The sequence below is a fragment of the Silene latifolia genome, chromosome Y, assembly GCF_048544455.1.
Source record: "Silene latifolia isolate original U9 population chromosome Y, ASM4854445v1, whole genome shotgun sequence".
Taxonomy (NCBI): Eukaryota; Viridiplantae; Streptophyta; class Magnoliopsida; order Caryophyllales; family Caryophyllaceae; genus Silene; species Silene latifolia.
Genome location: NC_133538.1, coordinates 426918639 through 426937287, shown reverse-complemented (window position 1 = coordinate 426937287; position 18649 = coordinate 426918639). Strand labels below are relative to the sequence as shown.

Sequence of the window (18649 nt, the reverse complement as noted above, 5' to 3'; positions counted from 1 at the left end):
AACACCTATCGGTCCCAGACAGACCCGATGAGCTATGCTCATAGACCAACATACAAGAACTAAGGACCGAATGGTGGGGGAAATGGGGGGATCACCACTCGGTCCCTAACCGACCCGCCAACACAACACGAGATCACCCCAACACAAACGGCACAAGACTGACCAAAACAACGTCGGAAAAACCGATAGAAACCGCAAGGTCCAGTCAGAACCAGAACGAGGGCCGAAGAGAGAAGCAGCGGAAGAAAAACCCGAACAAACACTTTTTTGATTAATTAATTTTTTTTTTTTTTTTTTGAATCCGATAAACAGACGGAAACAAAGGACTTACCAGGGGTGGGGGGAAAAGGGGATCACCCCTGGGGGGCATGCAAGGTCACCGGTGACAGGACAAGAAATCGGAAGGGCAGGAACCCCAGGGAAGCAGTGACAACAGCCGATCAGCCGGACACACCACAGTACGAGGCCCGAGATCCGCCAGAAAAGCCAAAGAAACAAAGGGGTGCGGTCAAAAAACGGGTCATAAAGAGGAGGAGATGAGAAGGATCGCCGGAGAAGGGCCATGGGATGGACCCATCGCCGGCGATCGCGTAGGGGACGAAGGGCGGCGTGTGTAGGCAGAGGAGGCGGCGGATCAGAAAGGGTTAGGGTTTGTGTTTTTTTTGTGTTTGCAATAATTATATTAAAACCACTATTTGATGATTATATAGATAGCAATAAAACAACGTAGTTGCTCATTCATGTACAAGTTTTACTCTTTCATGTACTTTTTTCCATAATTTTTCCATATCATGCCCTCCTTTAAAAACAAGTCTCTCTTTTTCTCTTTCTCTCAAGATCAATCAAACCCTCATCAAATTACTTACTATGAATCTTAATTCTCATGTTGATCAAGTAATTTCATTGCTTATGCATCAATATTTCTTATTAAATTAAGGTGGTGTAAATTAAATTACCATTGATTAAATTAGGGTTTATGAAAATAAGGATTGAACCCACCTGTATTTAAGTTATTGCACAAATTAGAGTTCGAGAAATCATCATCATCATTTAATTCAATACAAAGACACCATTTTTTTTTTAATTCAATACAAAGACACCATTTTTTCCAGATGGGCTGGAAACTTAGGAACAAACAAAAATTTTAAGACACTGAGTGACATGCGTCAATATTCATGATACTATCCAATTAAACAATAAACTAATTATCTAAAGGATGTACAAGCAAATTCCAATGCCTGGAAGGTGAAAATTACAAACTAAAATTGGAAAAATGCATTGTAGATTCGTAGTTCGTCAAATACCCGAATACTTTTGGTAGATATTTTGCCATCCTAAATTAATAGCAGGTTTGGGCGGGTATGGACTGCAACCACGCAAGAGGGGGTCGACCGGAGTAGGGGTGGTGGTTGAATGGTGGCGGCAAGGGTGGTGTTGAGATATGGAGGTAGAAAATTGAAAGGGAGAATTGAAATGTGAAAAAAAATTGTTGTTGAAATGAGAGGGGTAAAATGGTAACTTATGTACATGATTGAGTAAATCTTGTACATGAAAGAGCAACACCCTAAAACAATATATGCACACAAAATTGAGTCGAAAGAAGCATATAAAAAGGGGATGAAACGCTACCTAAAGACTACTTATCAACTTCCGACCATTATATTGAAAGAATCAACACTTAAAGAGGGAAAAGGTATATTTTTTTCACAAACAAAGTCCTGATTTTTTAAATGTAAAAAATAATGTACTCGATAATGTAGGCATTATCCCTTTCCACAAACGTACCCAATTTTCTTCATCAAGCAACAATGCGACCAAATTTCTTAACCACGTCTTGTTCATCACTCGCCAAATTCAATATGGTTGTATGGCCTATACCACCACCAATGAATACATGTTTTTTTTACTCTCTGGTCAGGACAGGGCCGTGCCATCATATGAACCGATCACGTTACCTCAACAATGTTGAGGCATGCTCATATGAACTAAATACTACTATGTAAAGAGAATGACGATTTGATCCAGTTTCATATTTGAATACAAAACTGCCCACAAATAATTTACTCCGCTGAACGAACTCGTCTAAAAAAACCTTAACTTGACCAAATAATAAGAAACTGAAAAGTTACAAGATGAGGAAATGAAATAGCTACACATAGCCGTTGCTGTGCCTGTTGCCTCCCCCAATCTTCGGAAGAATCTTATCTGCATATACACAAAAACATGTCGGTCAATATGAGACTCCTATCTAAGAGACCATATCCTTAAAAGGTTATACCAGCAACATTTTCCAATTAGTTTTAAGACACCAAATATGTGAAATAAAGTAACAAATCACTCAGCCATAAAATCATAACGAATAGAATAAATTTTACTTTAAATTGTAGCCCGAGCTTCCTCGTCCTCAACAACTACTGCAAAAACATCCCAAAAGTTCTCCAAAATTCCAAGCTATCATGCCAAGACCATACAAAATTCAACCAAAAGGACAATCGAAGATCCAGTTTGAAACACCTAAATAATTCAACAAAGGGTTAGCTTGTGTAAACCGGAACCCCTTAACCCACTATAACAAAGTCTCTGGGTAAAGTTGTTGCGTTCATCGGCAGAAAAGAACTATTGAGTCCCAATGTTTTTGATAAATGATATTCCGAACAAACGGAAAGAAACCTAGCGAATCAGCCTATGTCGGTCACAACTCATAATACAGAATATGCTTCTACACTCCTGAAGTAAATGCGCCATCGATCATAAATACGCCTCATGTTTAGTTTCGGAGCTATGGCCTTAGTATCAACAAAGTCAACCGACCCCTTTAAAAAAACTTGTACCTGCCAAGCTTAGGTCAGGCTTAGGTCAGACTACATATAAATGCAAACTAAAGTGCTTAATTAGGGCTCATCAAGAAGTACACATTCTTATCGATGCGTCTATGGTTAGAATGGTATTTAGCTAGTGGCTATCTTTTGAAAAGAAGAAGCAATCACATGCTGATTAACCTTATTGTTAAGAGTGCTTCGTGGCACAAAACCAGCCTTCTTAGCGACAAGGACGTCACGACTCCAATCTCTATAGCAGCCATCAGCAGCACCTAGGAGTATAAGAGTGTACCAAAATAAGAATAGATGCGGTTCAAGAAATAAAAAAATAAAAAATAAAAACAAGTCAAAGAAAGAAAAAAAAAATCAACAAGTACAGTATATTTGAATTAGAAGTCGCAGTTTACAGCCGCTTCCACAAAATATTGCCTTGCACTACCAACTGAAACCCTTAACATGCAACTGGCAAGAGCATACTAACCACCGAAATAAAATGACATTCCATCTCATACTCATAAGCGGCAGGCGGCTTGCTATATCATACCACCATATCAAAGCTTTGATGTAAAAAAAATGGTATGTAAAGCTTCAATTTCATATTGGCTTACCACCCCAGCCGTTGAAGTTCCAATCAATGCCAACAGAACTTTTCAAATGTTCACTCGACTTCAAAGCACTTTTTGTGACAACAAACTACATAAGAAAGACATTTAACTATATGTAATCACTTCTTAAGCAATACACGAGTTCATAAACGAAACCTTCATAATTTGTAAATCTAAATGCAGCACATAAATTCCGCAGCAGGACCATGACCATCGGCACCCCATGCCCCGTGAACACACATACGTAGGATATTGACGCAGGAAAAGACGGCAATGGAAATAACAAACCCAATCAATTAATACCAAATAAACCAGCATAAACATGCTAAGGGCAAGACCCGCTACTATCACAAATTATCAATAATGTGAATTAACACCACATTCATGAAGTTTTCCAAGATGGCTGTGGCTGTTGCAATTACTGAGGTGACAGTAGGAATATTGTAATAAAAAAGGCTGTGACAACAAGCCAATGTCTGGATTCATTGGTATAAGGGGCTAACAAAGTTGTAAATTTGGACCCCGTAATTATGCTGCCAGAGGCACAACTCTATCGGAAACAGCTTAACCGGCAGAAACACTATCACCACCATCAAAATAACCTACCACCATCTCAAAACTCCAATTCCTGCCACTAACTTCAACATGAAAAGAATGAACAACACTCCCATCATCACTCAAACCAAGATGAACCAATTAAATCACCTATCTTTCAAGCACCTTTAGTAGATCACAAACTATAGAATGCAACCGCCTTACAACGGTCCTTTTTGTAATATTGGAGTGTTTTCATATATAAAAAAATCGTCTTACAGGTTTTGCTGCCAGTATTTTAGACCCGTAATTACGCTGCCAATGTTTTGCATCACCTTAATTCAAAGATTCACAGGACAAAGCCAATAAGACTAATACGACACTACGTAAAGGTCTAAAAGGGCATCAATATATAGCAAAATACCTGGTGTTTTGCAGTTGTCTAGGCGTCTATGTCTCCTTCAGTCAAAAAGAACACAAGATTTTGTGTTCAGACTCTAGGAAGGGTTAAACTCTCATTCACCAATATACCCACGCCCTACAGACCATGAGTAACAAAAAAATGCCCTCCCAGAAACCATTGAAACGCAAAATCATAGAAGAGTTATGACAAAATACTGAAACTTGCTGAACCCCTGCCTTTTCTTGAAGCTATATGGCTGTATTGCTTTTAGTAAACAATGTTGATCATAGAAGGACCTCAATCCAACTTCAAAAAGAAATACCTCAAGCAAACACCAACTGAAATAAGTACAAATCCAATTCAATCAAACCCTAGAACATTATAATCAACAGCGCAGTGAAATGTTCTAAAATTATAGGTACACTTTTAAAGGTAAAAAATATGAGAGGAAATTGTATGGAATGGGTTATTTGGCTAAAAGCAAAAAGCTTTAAATTAAAAAGACACAAAAACCTAAATTGATAAGAAATAGTAGTAACGAAATACCTTGAGATAGAGAAATTAATCGCCATGTAAGGATGAAAAAGACACAACAAACCTAATTCCTGGACTAATGTAGGCTGACAATATTAAGGAAATCATGTTTGATTTATTATCATTCAAAAGAAGTTGTAAATAGTGTACACTGCAAGAATCCCAGTTATAGTCAGTAATAATCGGACAATCAACGTAAACTGGAACAATACATATTGAGGGTGTAAAATCCGGCAAAAACTTACATTCTCTTCAATGAAGTTCAAACAACCATAATTAGAAACAAAAGCAACCATCTTTTGTCGATTCTTAATCGGCTCCACTCTAGCACACTTACGGATAGCAGAGTTAGGCTGCTTAACTTCAATACCACTGCACATTGGAGCAAAATAGTTCAATTAATCGACACATATACAGCAACCTAGTGGCTATAAAATTCAAAATAACACAAAACACATGCCTTACATCTTCTCGAGGACAATGCCCCTGGCGTGTGATGACCCGGAAAAAGGCTTCTTCCATTCATTGCCTTGGTGAGATTTTTTGTACTGTTTACCAGCACACCTCCGATTCCTTCTGTGGGACTTGAGCCTATGGGCAGCTCCCATACCACAAGCCTGCCTGAAGGACAAACATCAGACATAGGAATCATCGATACGATCAACTTATGTCAATCAATCTATAATGTTGATATAAAACCCTTAATACCATCATGCGAGAATGGAAATCATAACAAACCCCCAAAAAAAAGTTCAGAGACGAACAACAAAAACCGATAATGCGAAAATGGAAATCATTACAACAGTGAAAAGGGGGCTGAGTGGCTTTTAAAAATGCATAAATAAAAAGATGAAAAAGGGTTGACGAGAGAAAGGGGAATGAGGATAAACTTTTGTTTATCGTCCGAGATGGGGTATTGAATTGCCATGTGAGGATAAAGGTGATACAACGAGTAAGATTTCAAAAGGAGAACAGAAACTAACCTCGAATAAATGGAAGGCAAAACCGCCAAGACAGAGGAGAAGACACCTTCAATGAAATCCTTCATCAGAAATCCTAATCCCAAGACGAAAAGATAAAAATATCAGTTAGAAGCACAACTAATAAAAAAAAAGGAGATCTTCAGGAAATACCAATTATTCCAGCCCCAGGCAATAACAAGCCCAAAAATCAAAGAACTCAATAATTCCAGCCCCAGGAAATCCTAACCCAAAAATCAAAGATTACATTAACAAAAAACCTAAACGACCATAACTAACGACAAAGCCAAGAGATGTTCGTTCATGGTAATAACAACAACAATACATTCTCCTTTTGAGATCTTACTCATTGTTGAATCACAAGACGTGTATTATAATTTCATTAAATGCAACAAAGACGCTCAAACAGTAGTCTTCTATTAAGCATCCCAATACATTCTAGGATTATTTAACAGCAATAGTCCCAATACCCAATACAGGTAGTCTTCTCATAATCATCCGGACTTAATTTTAATTTTTAACTCACAAACCGGAATTTTAAAAGCTGACCTTAACTCCAGCCCCAGGAGATCACCTCAGAAATTCCAGCCCATGAGATTTCTTCAGAAATTCATAAATGAACCAAAAAACAAGCTCTCTTCAGAAATTCAGAAATATCACTAATAAAAAAATTCTCATTAACAAAGAAACTTAAATTAAACGATATAACTAACAACAACCACAACAATGACAATCTACATATATATAAGAACAATGGAAGGAAGGCAACAATGCCATAATACCTGATATTAATACTCATAAAATAAAAGATAAAAGAAAAGGAGTTGTAAATACTAAACTAAGATTATAAAGTCAGCAGAAGCGTCCACTGTACAACACTGCAACCACAACACCGACAAGTTAAAAAAATAAAAAAGATAAATAAAGAAAAAAAAGGAAGACCATAACACCAATCGAAGCAAAACCGCCTGCAAGATAGGAGGATTCAGAAGCATTTGTTATCGCCCATGGGTATGGAACAGAATAAAGACGAGAATATATGAAGGTTGTTCATGGCGGAAGGGGAAAGGTTTACCCTGCAATTGAGACGGACCGGGCGCGTAATCTGCCCGATTACATTAGCGTTCGAGTTCTTTAGTTACATAACCGGGAGGTAGTTGGGCAGCACAATCCTCCTAAAGCAACCAGAGAGACAGCAAACCAATACGACCCAGAAAGTCCGAAGACCAGAAACCATCTCAACCCTTGCGCAGCCACAACGTTCCTTTCACACAAAAAAATGGAAAAAAAAAAAAAAAACAGCAGTGTCAGGAAAGAGAAAGAACAAGCGGGTTCAGAATGTAACTTCCACCAGAAAAGCCCAAATGAGCTGCAGAAAATGAATGCATATAACCAGCAAAAAATACAATGGAAACCGAAACGCAACTTTACATACTAACAATAAGAAAAACAGCCAAATTAAAATCTGAATCAAAAGAGCAAGCCAGTTTACCAGTAGCAGACGTGGCAAAAAAATGAGACCGTCACAGACTCACATAAGTAACTTTCTTCCAAAGTGAAGCCCAGAAATATAAACTGAAATTTAAAAAAAATTGCCTTGTAGTGACCATTGGTTACCTCACGCTCAAATGATTTGTCAGCTCCTATACTACAATAGCATGGCCCCTGCATACAACAAACAACCAAATTCAACACCAGTCTGAGATTGCGAAAAAGATAAAAGCGGCCAATCACACCCGGAAACCTCAGTCAAACACATTTAAAGCGAAAATATTAAAATATTAACCATCATCGTTGTCGCAATGTAATCATCACAGATACTGCCATAGCAATCATTGCCGTGTTGAGACTTTATGCTCCTTCGTCCCCTTCCTTTTATCTTTTTTTTTTAAAAACACAGAACATAAATAAATTAGAAAACTCTCACATAAACTAAATTGAAGCCTAAGGACGTAATGCTAACCGTATTTGGGGCCTACCTCGTTACCACCACCTGCAAAATAATGAAACATAAAGATTTGTATCCAACTCTACCTGATATTGCTCAAGTATGTGTTCAATTCGTTGGTTCCCAACACCTGCAAAATAATGAAACATAAACAAACGACCATCAAAGATGTTAAATAATCAGCAGTAAAACAACTGATTTCCCAGCAAAATGAATAAACAACGAGATCGAACCGAAAACAATCATTATAAACAACAATTGCTTTTAAAAAGAAGGAGATAATACCTTTGAGAGATTCTCATTAGGGTTGCTAGCTTTCTTGAGGAAGCTTGTGAGATCGATTAGCTATACAACTAAAATTGGGGATTATCATCTCAAATCAGGGACCGCGCCATAGCTTTGAACTGATGTAAAATATAAAGAAAGCATTAAAACAATAACCACCCAATTAATATTAAGAATAGAAAAACAAATTAGACAAAGAGAAAGAAAATAAAAGCAATCACACAGGCGATATGCAAAGCCAATGACAACCTAGGACGAGGACTCCTTGATCTTCCTTATGCAACAACTCAAGTATAAAACTGATACATGGCCAAAAAAATGGTACCAATCACGAACCTTCTTGAGATGTATAACCTTTGCGTACACCACAGGTCTGGTAATATGCACAGTGCAAGAACCCAGCTTGGGAGTACCTAGATAACAAATCAGTCCAAGATAAAATATTTCGTTCAGGCATTTTATCAAACCCTTTGCCTGCACTGCCCATGTGACCAATTTTCACACAGAATATGATCATTTTGGTATATAAAGTCAGGTTTGAGGGCAACCCATTAAATGACGTTGAACAAATAGATAATGTTAACCCACCATTTTTTTACTTGTTGCAACAATAATACTTAAGATTTCAAGTGGCCAGCTGTTTGATTACACAAAAGTTCATTTCTTCTGGTGTCTAAAAGTAATTTGGTGTGATCAGGCTGTTGATTGTAATTGGAAAGGTGGGCTGTAGTCGGCCATGCTTATAATCATCAATAAATGAATTCCCCGGAGAAAGAGCAAAGACAACCAAGAAAGGCTCTACTGTGAGAAAATAACATACTTCTTCCGTCCCGGTCATTTGTTGTCCTTTGATTTTGGCACAAAGACCAAGGAAAGAGGGAAGAGGCTAATTACTAAATGACATGTGGAATAAATTGAATGTGAATGATCAAATTCATTCTTAAAATAGAAAGGATAACAAATGACTGAGACAGCCAAAATGGAAAAGGACAACAAATGACCGGGACAGAGGGAGTACAAAATTAAGAGCACGACGACCCTCAAAACCAGAAAAACAACAGTGAACTAAAACAAAAAGGCAGTATCACCTGAAAAGCCTTGCCAAGCCCCATCTCATTAGCGATTAGACACCAACCACCCTTTTGCAGCCCAAATTTTAGTCCCTTAAACTGAAACCGTAGAAATGTTGTATAAATAATTTACAAAATAAAATTCAAAATTAAACCTTTCAAGGGCGTTTTATAATCACGATGTGACCATTAAAGCGGTTAATACCGAGTTGTATTAGAGTGATGGTGAAAAGTCAAAGGAAAAAGGCAATTATCAAACAAAAGACAACAAATAATACGGCTCACAAAACATGAAACATTCATAAAATCATGGAATAAAAACGCAACACCGACATACCTGGAGAGTGTGGAGCTTGCACTTGCAGCATTAGGTTTAATAAAAACGCAACACCGATGTAAAGAATGATAAAAATGGTAGTTGAGAATGAACCATTTTGAATGAGAGAGACGAGATGATAAACAACAGGTGATTGGAATTGAAGAAGATGAAGCTGCGATGGATGCGCGGCGGAGTGAGGAAAACAAAATGAAATGAAAGGACGAAAGGTTGAAAGGTAGGGAAGGAAAGTAAAGTTAGGTTAGAATGGAAGGACAGAATTGCGAGGGCAGATCAACGGTCCACTTTTGCTTAACACTATTCATAGCTACGGCATTACAAACTTTTATGTGTAAAATAATATATATATATATATATATATATATATATATATATATATATATATATATATATATATATATATATATATATATACTAGTCGTTGCCTCGCGCCCCAATTTGGTTAGTTGTTTACAGATCGTCGTCGTGAGGCAATGAAATAAAAACAATAATTGCCATTCACCTTGTGAAAACGATTGTAGAACACAGCAATTATTATACTACATGTAAGACAAGCGTGTAACCGAAAGACATTTACGTAAAATAGCACGGCTTTAGAATAAACATAAACCGAAAACCCATGGTCAATAAGGGAGACCTGTTTCCTCTAAAAACTAAAGTACACTGTGCAAATCAAACTACAACATGATATGCTTACAAAGTTACTCTTGCAGTTTCTTATGGTAGGCCATTACAACAGTTTGAGTGCAGGGCGCACAAGGAGAGACAGACAGCAGTGTAGGCGCATACAACCATAAGCGTTTGGCCTTCATGCTTGGCTTCATGGAGAACCCGAGCATAGTTGATCGACATTATGGATTAAACACACAAGCTGTAAACTCTCCTGCATTACCACCAGAAAATCATCAGATCTAAGGAAGATAGAAGCATTACATCAATGCCCTGAAAATATCCGATATGAAGCTTTAAATGAACCAGGGATTCACAAATGGACATGAAACATTTTTTATCTTTTGAGGTACGTGTAACAAAAATCACATAAATATTTACCAAGAAAATGACATTAGCATAAGGCATCAAACGGACTCGAATGGCCCCCTCCCTCCCTCTATCTAACCAGTGTCATACTCTTTATCCATGTTGATATATTTAGTGTGACAAAGGATAACATCTCAACTCCCTCTCACCTGATACAAAATCCAAATAGAAATAAGAGGCACAAGCAATAAGGATATGACTATCTTGTTAAATTATTCAGTTGTATCAAGATATTCAGATGAATGACATCCTATACACCAACTTACTACCTTAATTAAACTCATCAATTAATATTTCCCTTGCGCCAGATTAATAAGTGAAACTCCGACTAAATATGTAAACTTAAAGATGTTATAAGTCTAATCTTACACAGTCTATAAATCTAATAATAAGTCAACCGAGTATGGACATGGGCATCAAGAACATGACACTTGCACTCTTTAAAAAAAAAATCTGAAATTTTCATGAACAAATTGAACCACCCATATCAAAATAAACAAAACTCAGTTCGCAATCTCATCAAGTCGGCTTTCAATCGCTCAACAATGCAAGGGAACTATTTGAAAGTTTAAGAGTAACAAAGAACGATAAAACATAGTAACATAGTTACATGGTCCTAATGCACAATATTTCTGGAAATCGTTAATAAATAAAGCAGCTCTAGAGCAAACAAGTAGTATGAAATTCCACAAGAAGTTTCACATTAAAAAGGTTGGGGAAAGAGAACAGAAGGCCAAATTCTATTACTTTGTGAAGAGATGAGCTTGAGCTGAACTGATGCAAATGGTTGTATGCACCTACACTGAAAGATGGTTCATTTCAGTTTAGTCCAGCTCCATTCAATTCAGATCAGCTCTATAAGGCTAACAAGTTTCATTTCAGTTCAGGAGCAACAAGAAAACCACCACCATGTTCATAAAAACTCTGCAAAATTTTATGTGAAATAGAATGAAATCATGACTTTCGATGAAATTTTCCATGTTAAATGGCTGTTTTAGAGTACTACACTATTCTATGAGCTCGCGAAACACTATGGGAGTGTTAATAAAGCCGACTTGAAAGAAGCGACCAAACCATCTTACTCAACGTGTAAATTAGGTAAAAAATGACCAAAATTACTGGGCTGAATGAGCACCTTCTATATTACAGCGTAAATCTAAAGCAAAATTGATGACTTCCGCATATTGTAGGGTAAGGGTCACCAATGTACATAGCACTACCTAGTAACATTTATGTTAGCAACAAATACATAGAGACTGACGATGGATAAATGCACTTCACAACGCAACTAATTTTAGCTGAAGAGCGTATAGGTCTAAGAAAAGATACCACCTGAGAAAGATCATACAGTTGCTAACTTTACCAGAAAGGGCACAGCCTATCAAGTCGAGCCCAAACAAGTCAAACAAACTATCAGGCCGAACGAACTCTTATCAATTAAAATTAAACAATCAATGACTAATTAGGGGAAATGTTAAATGTCATGTGGCCTATGCCCAGCTATGCTGGCTTTGATCACCCAAATTTTTTCAGAGCTTAAAAAATCATGTTTGAATCTCACTTCAAAAAAAGCAACCAATGAACAAGAATATGTGTAGAAGGGAAATATCACATGCACCAAATGCAACCCTTATTTTCCTAGCCAAGGCACCAAGCGACAAATTAACATGGCAACTTAAGTCATAGATGGGAATTAACCTAGCCATTACATCATAGCCATGACTATATAGATGATCTTATCCAAACGATGCAAAGCTCGGGTCAACATTTATATAATTCTTTGGGAATATGAAACACAACATGAAATTCAACAATGATACTGCATGTCTCAATATATACTTCACCTCCTCGAATTTGTTTATTCCAAAGGAGTCACAATAGAATATTGTAGTGGTAACAATTTTAGGCCAATAAACTATACATTTAGCAAACAACAACTTGAATGCAAGACAATTAATTATCAAACCACGCAAAGTTTGGTAGTTCAGAGCACTTCTTAAACTAATTATATACACGTGTTGCTCTTTGATATTTTACTCAATCAGATATGATTGACAAAACCCCTCCCACATACCCTCAAGTTTTCAACAAGCCTTCCCCTTCCACCGGATCTTCACATTTGTTGCTCATCTATCCCACCATCAAACCCTTGCCCCACCCCTCCCTCAGCAACACTACCCCTCTTCAGCCCCTCCCTTAACGCCTCCTCTCTGAACAACAAACCTGCCCCCACTGTCTGTATCGCGTTCCATAACGCAGTAGCATCAATTAATGTTTTTTTGACAAGATAACGTCAAATATAGTCTAATGGGACACATTCTACCCAAAATTCCAACATATCGTTGCGTTATCTGCAATAAAATATGCAAGTACACTGATATTTAATATGTCCTCCTTTCCTAGTAAATTTGCACAGTCAACAACAGACATAAGTGAGGTAATTTCCCACAAAAAAGACAGCATAATCAAGTTAAATATTATTAAATATTATTTGTGTCAAATAGGTTGTCTAATATTATTAAATGAGTTTAAGAGAGGAAATGGAGAGAAGAAATGGAGAGGATCCATCATACACCTCTTTAACGTCTAATAAAGCCTGATATTTGTGTCAGATAGGCTGTCTAATCTTGTGAAATCTTTCCAAGATAGTGTTTGATGGATAATTTATTACAATAGGTCTTATTTGCGATGGATATATCCGTCAGAAACTTGTGACGGGTCAAGTATCACTCACATGGGTAAATAAGACAAAAAGTAAATTGCATAGGGAATCAAAAATGACTTGTCGTTAACCTCTTATGTGGATTTTATTTAACTCGTCACAAGCTTGTGACGGACATCGATTGTCACACATGAGAATTCATGAATTTATTTATTATGTATGTTTGGGATTTCCTATAAAATCAAATCACGAACTCTTTAGACCCTATGTAGCTCTGTCACTTGTTGAGTATTACATATATTTTGCCTAATTTAGGGGATTTTGTTTTGAAGGAAAGATATGTAGTCAGGTTTCAACTTTCTAGTTAGATGTAGGTGGTGTTGAAATGTAATGGATTGGTTTATGCAGTCAGTCAGTCTATTACTGTTGTGTTAGTTGCTCTTGTGACTGTTTCTGGTAGTGGGTGTCTTCAACTAATACGTGGTGCTTTTACAATATGTTTTGAAAATGCATGAATGTATAATGGTGCACTGCCAGTACAATGCAGAGAAGAGTTGTTAAATAATCGGACCCTGCCATTGTTTTAGAGGTTTGTTTAGCATCTAAACTTGAGGGTACTTAGTGTTAATTTAACCCTTGTTTTAGGGAGGCTTATTACGCGGGTTAGAATTTTGGATGGTAGTTATATAGGGGTTTAATCAGCGGTGTCAACGCTCTGACAGACGAACCTTCTAACCCTATATAACTGATTGACAGTCTATGCAGAAAATTTGTGAAAATTGCAGCTTTTCGGATAAAAACAAGCAGACGGCTCACCAGTCTTGGTAACACTTGAAACACAGCGAGTGGCAGCAATTTGGTAGTACAACCTTTGCGTTCATCTCCATGCATATACCACACTCCTCTTCTAGCTCTTTCTCCAGTTTCGTGAATTCACGCCTTTCATGAAGACCATATCTTCTATACTTTGAAGAGCATAATTCCTTTTGTTTCCTTGCTTCAAATTCTGTTATTCCTGTTTGCAGTTGCAGCAGTGAAGGGAAAATCACACCTAGTAAAAAAGGACGAGGCATCAGTAAAATTCTTGGTGGGTAACGGTAAACATCTTAAATCAAAACTCATCGTAAAATTCTTTAATACTTGCTTGATTTTCATGGACAGTAAGCATATGGCAAGGATGCAACTGACGTAGAGGAAAAGAATCAAAGAGACAGAACCCGGCAAGAGATGAATACCGTGTAAATAAGAATTCTGAGTAATCCAAGAGCACCAGCAAGGTTACAATCAGCCCATTGAACAAGAAAAGACAGAAGTGATCGGCTGGACTAAAAGATAGTCTCATTTGAAAGCAAGCTTTGTCAGGATGCCTTTTATAACCTGATGCACTGCAACATAATAACAGGGCGCTACAGATTAGTAGTGTGATATATGCATCGTATAAGGCATCTTACACTCGCTGCACGCACCAATTAAGTGATACACTACTAACAAGAAGAACAACAGCAACAACAACAACAACATTGGCGGTCATAAGGAGTAAATAACTTAGAGCTCCTAACCCCTAAACCAATTACGACAATGGATCTCACATAGCAACAACAATAGCATCTAAATAGTCGAACAATAATACCGCCTAAATCAAATTGAAACACAGAAAAAAGGGAATTAAGAGTAAATACCTTCAAGAGGATGAGAGATGCTAGGTCGTGTGTTGAGAAAAAGGAGTGACGGATGAGAATGAGCGGTGGAAAAAATGGGAAAAGGTATGGCTGTAAGTGAAAGAGAAATGGAGGGAGGAGATTTAAAAGTGGGAAATCAACGGTGGAAAAGGAAACTTGGCTGAGCACTATTCATCGGTACAGTGCTGTAAGTATAAACTTTTTAATGGGTTAAGGATAGATTCACAAAGTTCAAAACATGTGCGAAATGAACCAAGAAAAACTAACCAACAGAAACACTGATATCGGTATCGGCAACTTGATTCTTCCTCAGCTTCCTCTCTAAATGTGCTGCAATCCATATAGTTCCCAAAGGCCTCTTTTTAGCCAATATAAACTGTGAATATAACATTTCTTTATTCTTCCTCCAACTTTCCTACCTAAACTCTAACAAAACCCCAAATTCAACTCAAATTCAGCAATCCCTAATAATTCCAGCTCAAATTCTGCAACTTTTCCATAATTACTAATTACTTCCAAAATTAGCAAACCCTAACTTCCACTAAAAGCCATCAATATCCCCAAATACAACAACAAATCAACTCCAAAATCCCTAATTCAGCAAATCCCTAACTTCACGAGCTCAAATTCTTCAACTCTTATGTTTCAAACCACCAAAGAACCCTAATTTTCAATTTAATACAGTAATTAACCAGCCGATAAACTTTAATTACACAATCACAACAACTTCAACAACAAAATCCCCAATTCATCAAATCCCTAACTTCACGTGCTCAATATTTTCCATCAAAACACCAAAAGCACCCTAATTTTTAGCGTAATAAGATAACTAAGCAGTCGATAAACACAAATTGAGCAAATTAAAGTTGAAATTAACAAACTCTAATCGAAGGAATCGCCTAATTCAACTACAATAATATAATAGCCTAATTCTGAACTCAACCTATAGGTTCAATTAAGAATGGCTGACCGACAATTTAGATGGACAAGGGAGAAATCTATAGCAATAATCGATTACTACTTTGTTAATTCCCGACAACCGGCTACGACACGTAATCCTCATCTTATAATTAATTATCAATGTCTGAGCATGAGTAAGTAAGAGAAGTCTACATTGCCTGCCATAGCACTTTGGTTATTTATGACAGGAAAGCCCGCCATAGCACTTTGCTCCGTTCTAAAAACAATGACAATAGAACTTTGCTTATTTATTGCAGGAAAGCATGGAGGAAACTGCTGAAGTCTCGACGACTTTCAACGAGAAGATCAGGAACCACTGTGATATGACCCTGATTTCTTGTGCTTATGCTGGGACTGGAAATGTTCTTAAGGTTTGTTTCTACTCTTTGGTAAGAGTTATCTCCAAAAAATGACAGATAAATAGCTAACCCCTGGCTGTGGCCAGCACGCAAGAGATTTCCGAGAACTGGAAAAAATTTTAAAACTTGTAAATCCAAAGAACCACATCTAGCACAGGTTATGAAATGCTCTAAAGTTTTGTTTGCTTAAAACGAAAAAACAAAAAAAAAAAGTAATCCAGCCACATCCAAATGTGGCATCATGTATAGACGCCACCAAACAGTCTCATCCCTCAATAGGCAACCATAATAACCCAAGCGTTTCGCACGCTCAAAGTACCCAAATTAGTAATACACATGATAACGACAAGATCAGTAATAACAATAATAGCGTAAAAAATGGTTAAAACAATTGTACGCGTTCAATACCCAAAGGGAAAACTGATCATTTACCAACATGGTTTACACTAAAAAGAAAAATAAGAGGCACACCTTGAAAGATGTTCCGAGCTCCTAAGCCCTATACGCAAAACAACGAGGAAATCAATGAAATTAATCACAACAGAAATAACAATAACAATAGAAACACCACCACCACCAACAACAATAACACTGACCACAACACTGTCAGTCATTAGGAGTAAAGAACCAATACTTCGGTTAATAAAATGTTTTAGACCAAAATTTAATTAGAAGCCACACCTTTGAAGACACAGGTGCATCGAGCTCCTAAAGCCTATACGAAAAACAATGAACAATTCAGTGATAATAACAACAGAAATAACAACAATAGTTGAAAGAACACTAACACTGTCGGGATGAAGGAGTAAAGAACTGTTAATTCATAAACCCAGATCTAACACAGAAACAACATTAACATTTGAATAATCTAACATTAATCACACGGAAATCAAATAACTACACGATTTAAGACAACACCAACAACAATCAATACCCAATAAAGGAACCATTATAACACACCGGCCGGAATAGAATAAATACTAAACTAAACGAAATCAAAGAAATTTCGGGTAAATACCTGGAATAGGATGGACGATTTTTGGATTTGGGGCAAGATCTTCTAGGGTTTGATGAGAGAGCGGCACATTGAGAGGTGGATGAGTGCCTGTGTTTTAGAATGCGGATGTGAGTTAAAGAAAATTGGAGGGAGGAGATTCAAAAGAAGGAACAAAATAATACTTAATAGCTATCATAATCTGGTTGACAGAGGAAGAGATTACCTCAACAACAAACCGCATCCACGTTTTGTCTTCATGATGGTAATCCGTCAGACGCCTTTTAAAATGGTCGAGGCCCAAACTCCTGATAGAATCACTGATCTCCAGAAAATGGTCACAATCATCACATAGCATCTGCATATATGTACCAGTAAACTATCAGACGAAGGAAAGCAAACCAGGAAATTTAACTTATAATACTCTGACAGGCTCGAATACATATACACCTCTATTAGCATCTGTCCGTTCATATTGAGATTCTCGACAAGAATTGGGCAAATTTTCATATGGCCTCCCACCTCCCCTGCCCAGCTTGAACCTTGCTCATAACCAGACCCTAGCACCGCCATTTCACTGCCACCCTACAATTAAGGAAGATGAAGCACAATCATCAATGATAGAATCATCTCAGTTCGATGAGGATTTAATTTGATGGTTTACTTTCACTCAAATACGTCTAACAACAAGATCAAGATGACCAGACAGACACAATTAAATAGGTTTGAGCACAAGAATTAAAACAATTTGCACATTAAGCCAAAGTCTGAATTCTATGGTCAGAGGCATACCTTAGATTTGGCACATTTACTAAGCTTGTCAGAATGCTTAGTGACATTCTGCATGAAAGTCATATGCTTTATTGTTCGCTCCAACAATTAATCGATACTACACTGCAAAATTATAATAACTACACGATTTAAGACAACCAACAACAATCAATACCCAATAAAGGAACCATTATAACACACCGGCCGGAACAGAATAAATACTAAACTAAACGAAATCAAAGAAATTTCGGGTAAATACCTGGAATAGCATGGACGACTTTTGGATTTGGGGCAAGATCTTCTATGGTTTGATGAGAGAGCGGCACAGCGAGAGGTGGATGAGTGCCTGTGTTTTAGAATGTGGATGTGAGTTAAAGAAAATTGGAGGGAGGAGATTCAAAAGGAGGATCCAACGGATGAGGATGGTATTAGTTGGATACTATTCATAGCTACAGTAGAAGGAAGTTTAAACTTTTTAAGGGTTTAGGATTAAGCTCAATAACCACTCGAATCATACAAGTAATCCTACGACACCTCGATAAAGTCCACAATTCTCACCAGCTAATGCTTACACTTCAAATAGCTTCCGAAAATGGTCCACCATATTAACATACAAATCATACATATAACCACCACCAATCAAAAATCAACAATCACCAGGAAAAACTAAT

At 37.2% G+C, this 18649-nt stretch overlaps 1 protein-coding gene and 1 long non-coding RNA gene across 13 annotated transcripts; both read right to left on the bottom strand.

The window, feature by feature from the left end:
- Positions 1-1940: 1940 nt before the first annotated feature.
- On the bottom strand, positions 1941-15024 carry LOC141633199 (small ribosomal subunit protein uS12-like). Of its 12 annotated transcripts, XM_074445644.1 has the most exons (18): positions 14895-15024; positions 14451-14600; positions 14032-14266; positions 10213-10398; positions 9197-9277; positions 8445-8521; positions 8109-8227; positions 7910-7953; positions 7662-7754; positions 7493-7540; positions 6951-7139; positions 6425-6843; positions 5879-5951; positions 5361-5516; positions 5141-5267; positions 3428-3512; positions 3000-3091; positions 1941-2205 (listed from the first exon to the last, which is right to left on the bottom strand). In XM_074445644.1, the coding sequence occupies exons 13-18, from the start codon at positions 5941-5943 to the stop codon at positions 2083-2085; spliced, it is 648 nt and encodes a 215-aa protein (XP_074301745.1). In that variant the 5' UTR covers positions 5944-5951; positions 6425-6843; positions 6951-7139; positions 7493-7540; positions 7662-7754; positions 7910-7953; positions 8109-8227; positions 8445-8521; positions 9197-9277; positions 10213-10398; positions 14032-14266; positions 14451-14600; positions 14895-15024; the 3' UTR covers positions 1941-2082. The 12 variants fall into 12 exon arrangements, 11 of the variants coding, with proteins under 11 accessions (XP_074301745.1, XP_074301751.1, XP_074301752.1 ...); XM_074445650.1 differs by lacking the exons at positions 10213-10398; positions 14032-14266; positions 14451-14600; positions 14895-15024 and adding exons at positions 6029-6099; positions 9516-9758 and having other exon boundaries at positions 6425-6475; positions 6658-6843; XM_074445651.1 differs by lacking the exons at positions 10213-10398; positions 14032-14266; positions 14451-14600; positions 14895-15024 and adding exons at positions 6029-6099; positions 9516-9757 and having other exon boundaries at positions 6425-6475; positions 6715-6843.
- Positions 15025-16684: 1660 nt separating this feature from the next.
- LOC141632643 (uncharacterized) lies at positions 16685-17301 on the bottom strand. The gene is made up of 3 exons (XR_012537806.1): positions 17232-17301; positions 16895-16928; positions 16685-16712 (listed from the first exon to the last, which is right to left on the bottom strand). It is a non-coding gene; the product is annotated as an uncharacterized LOC141632643 (long non-coding RNA).
- Between the last annotated feature and the right edge of the window lie 1348 nt (positions 17302-18649).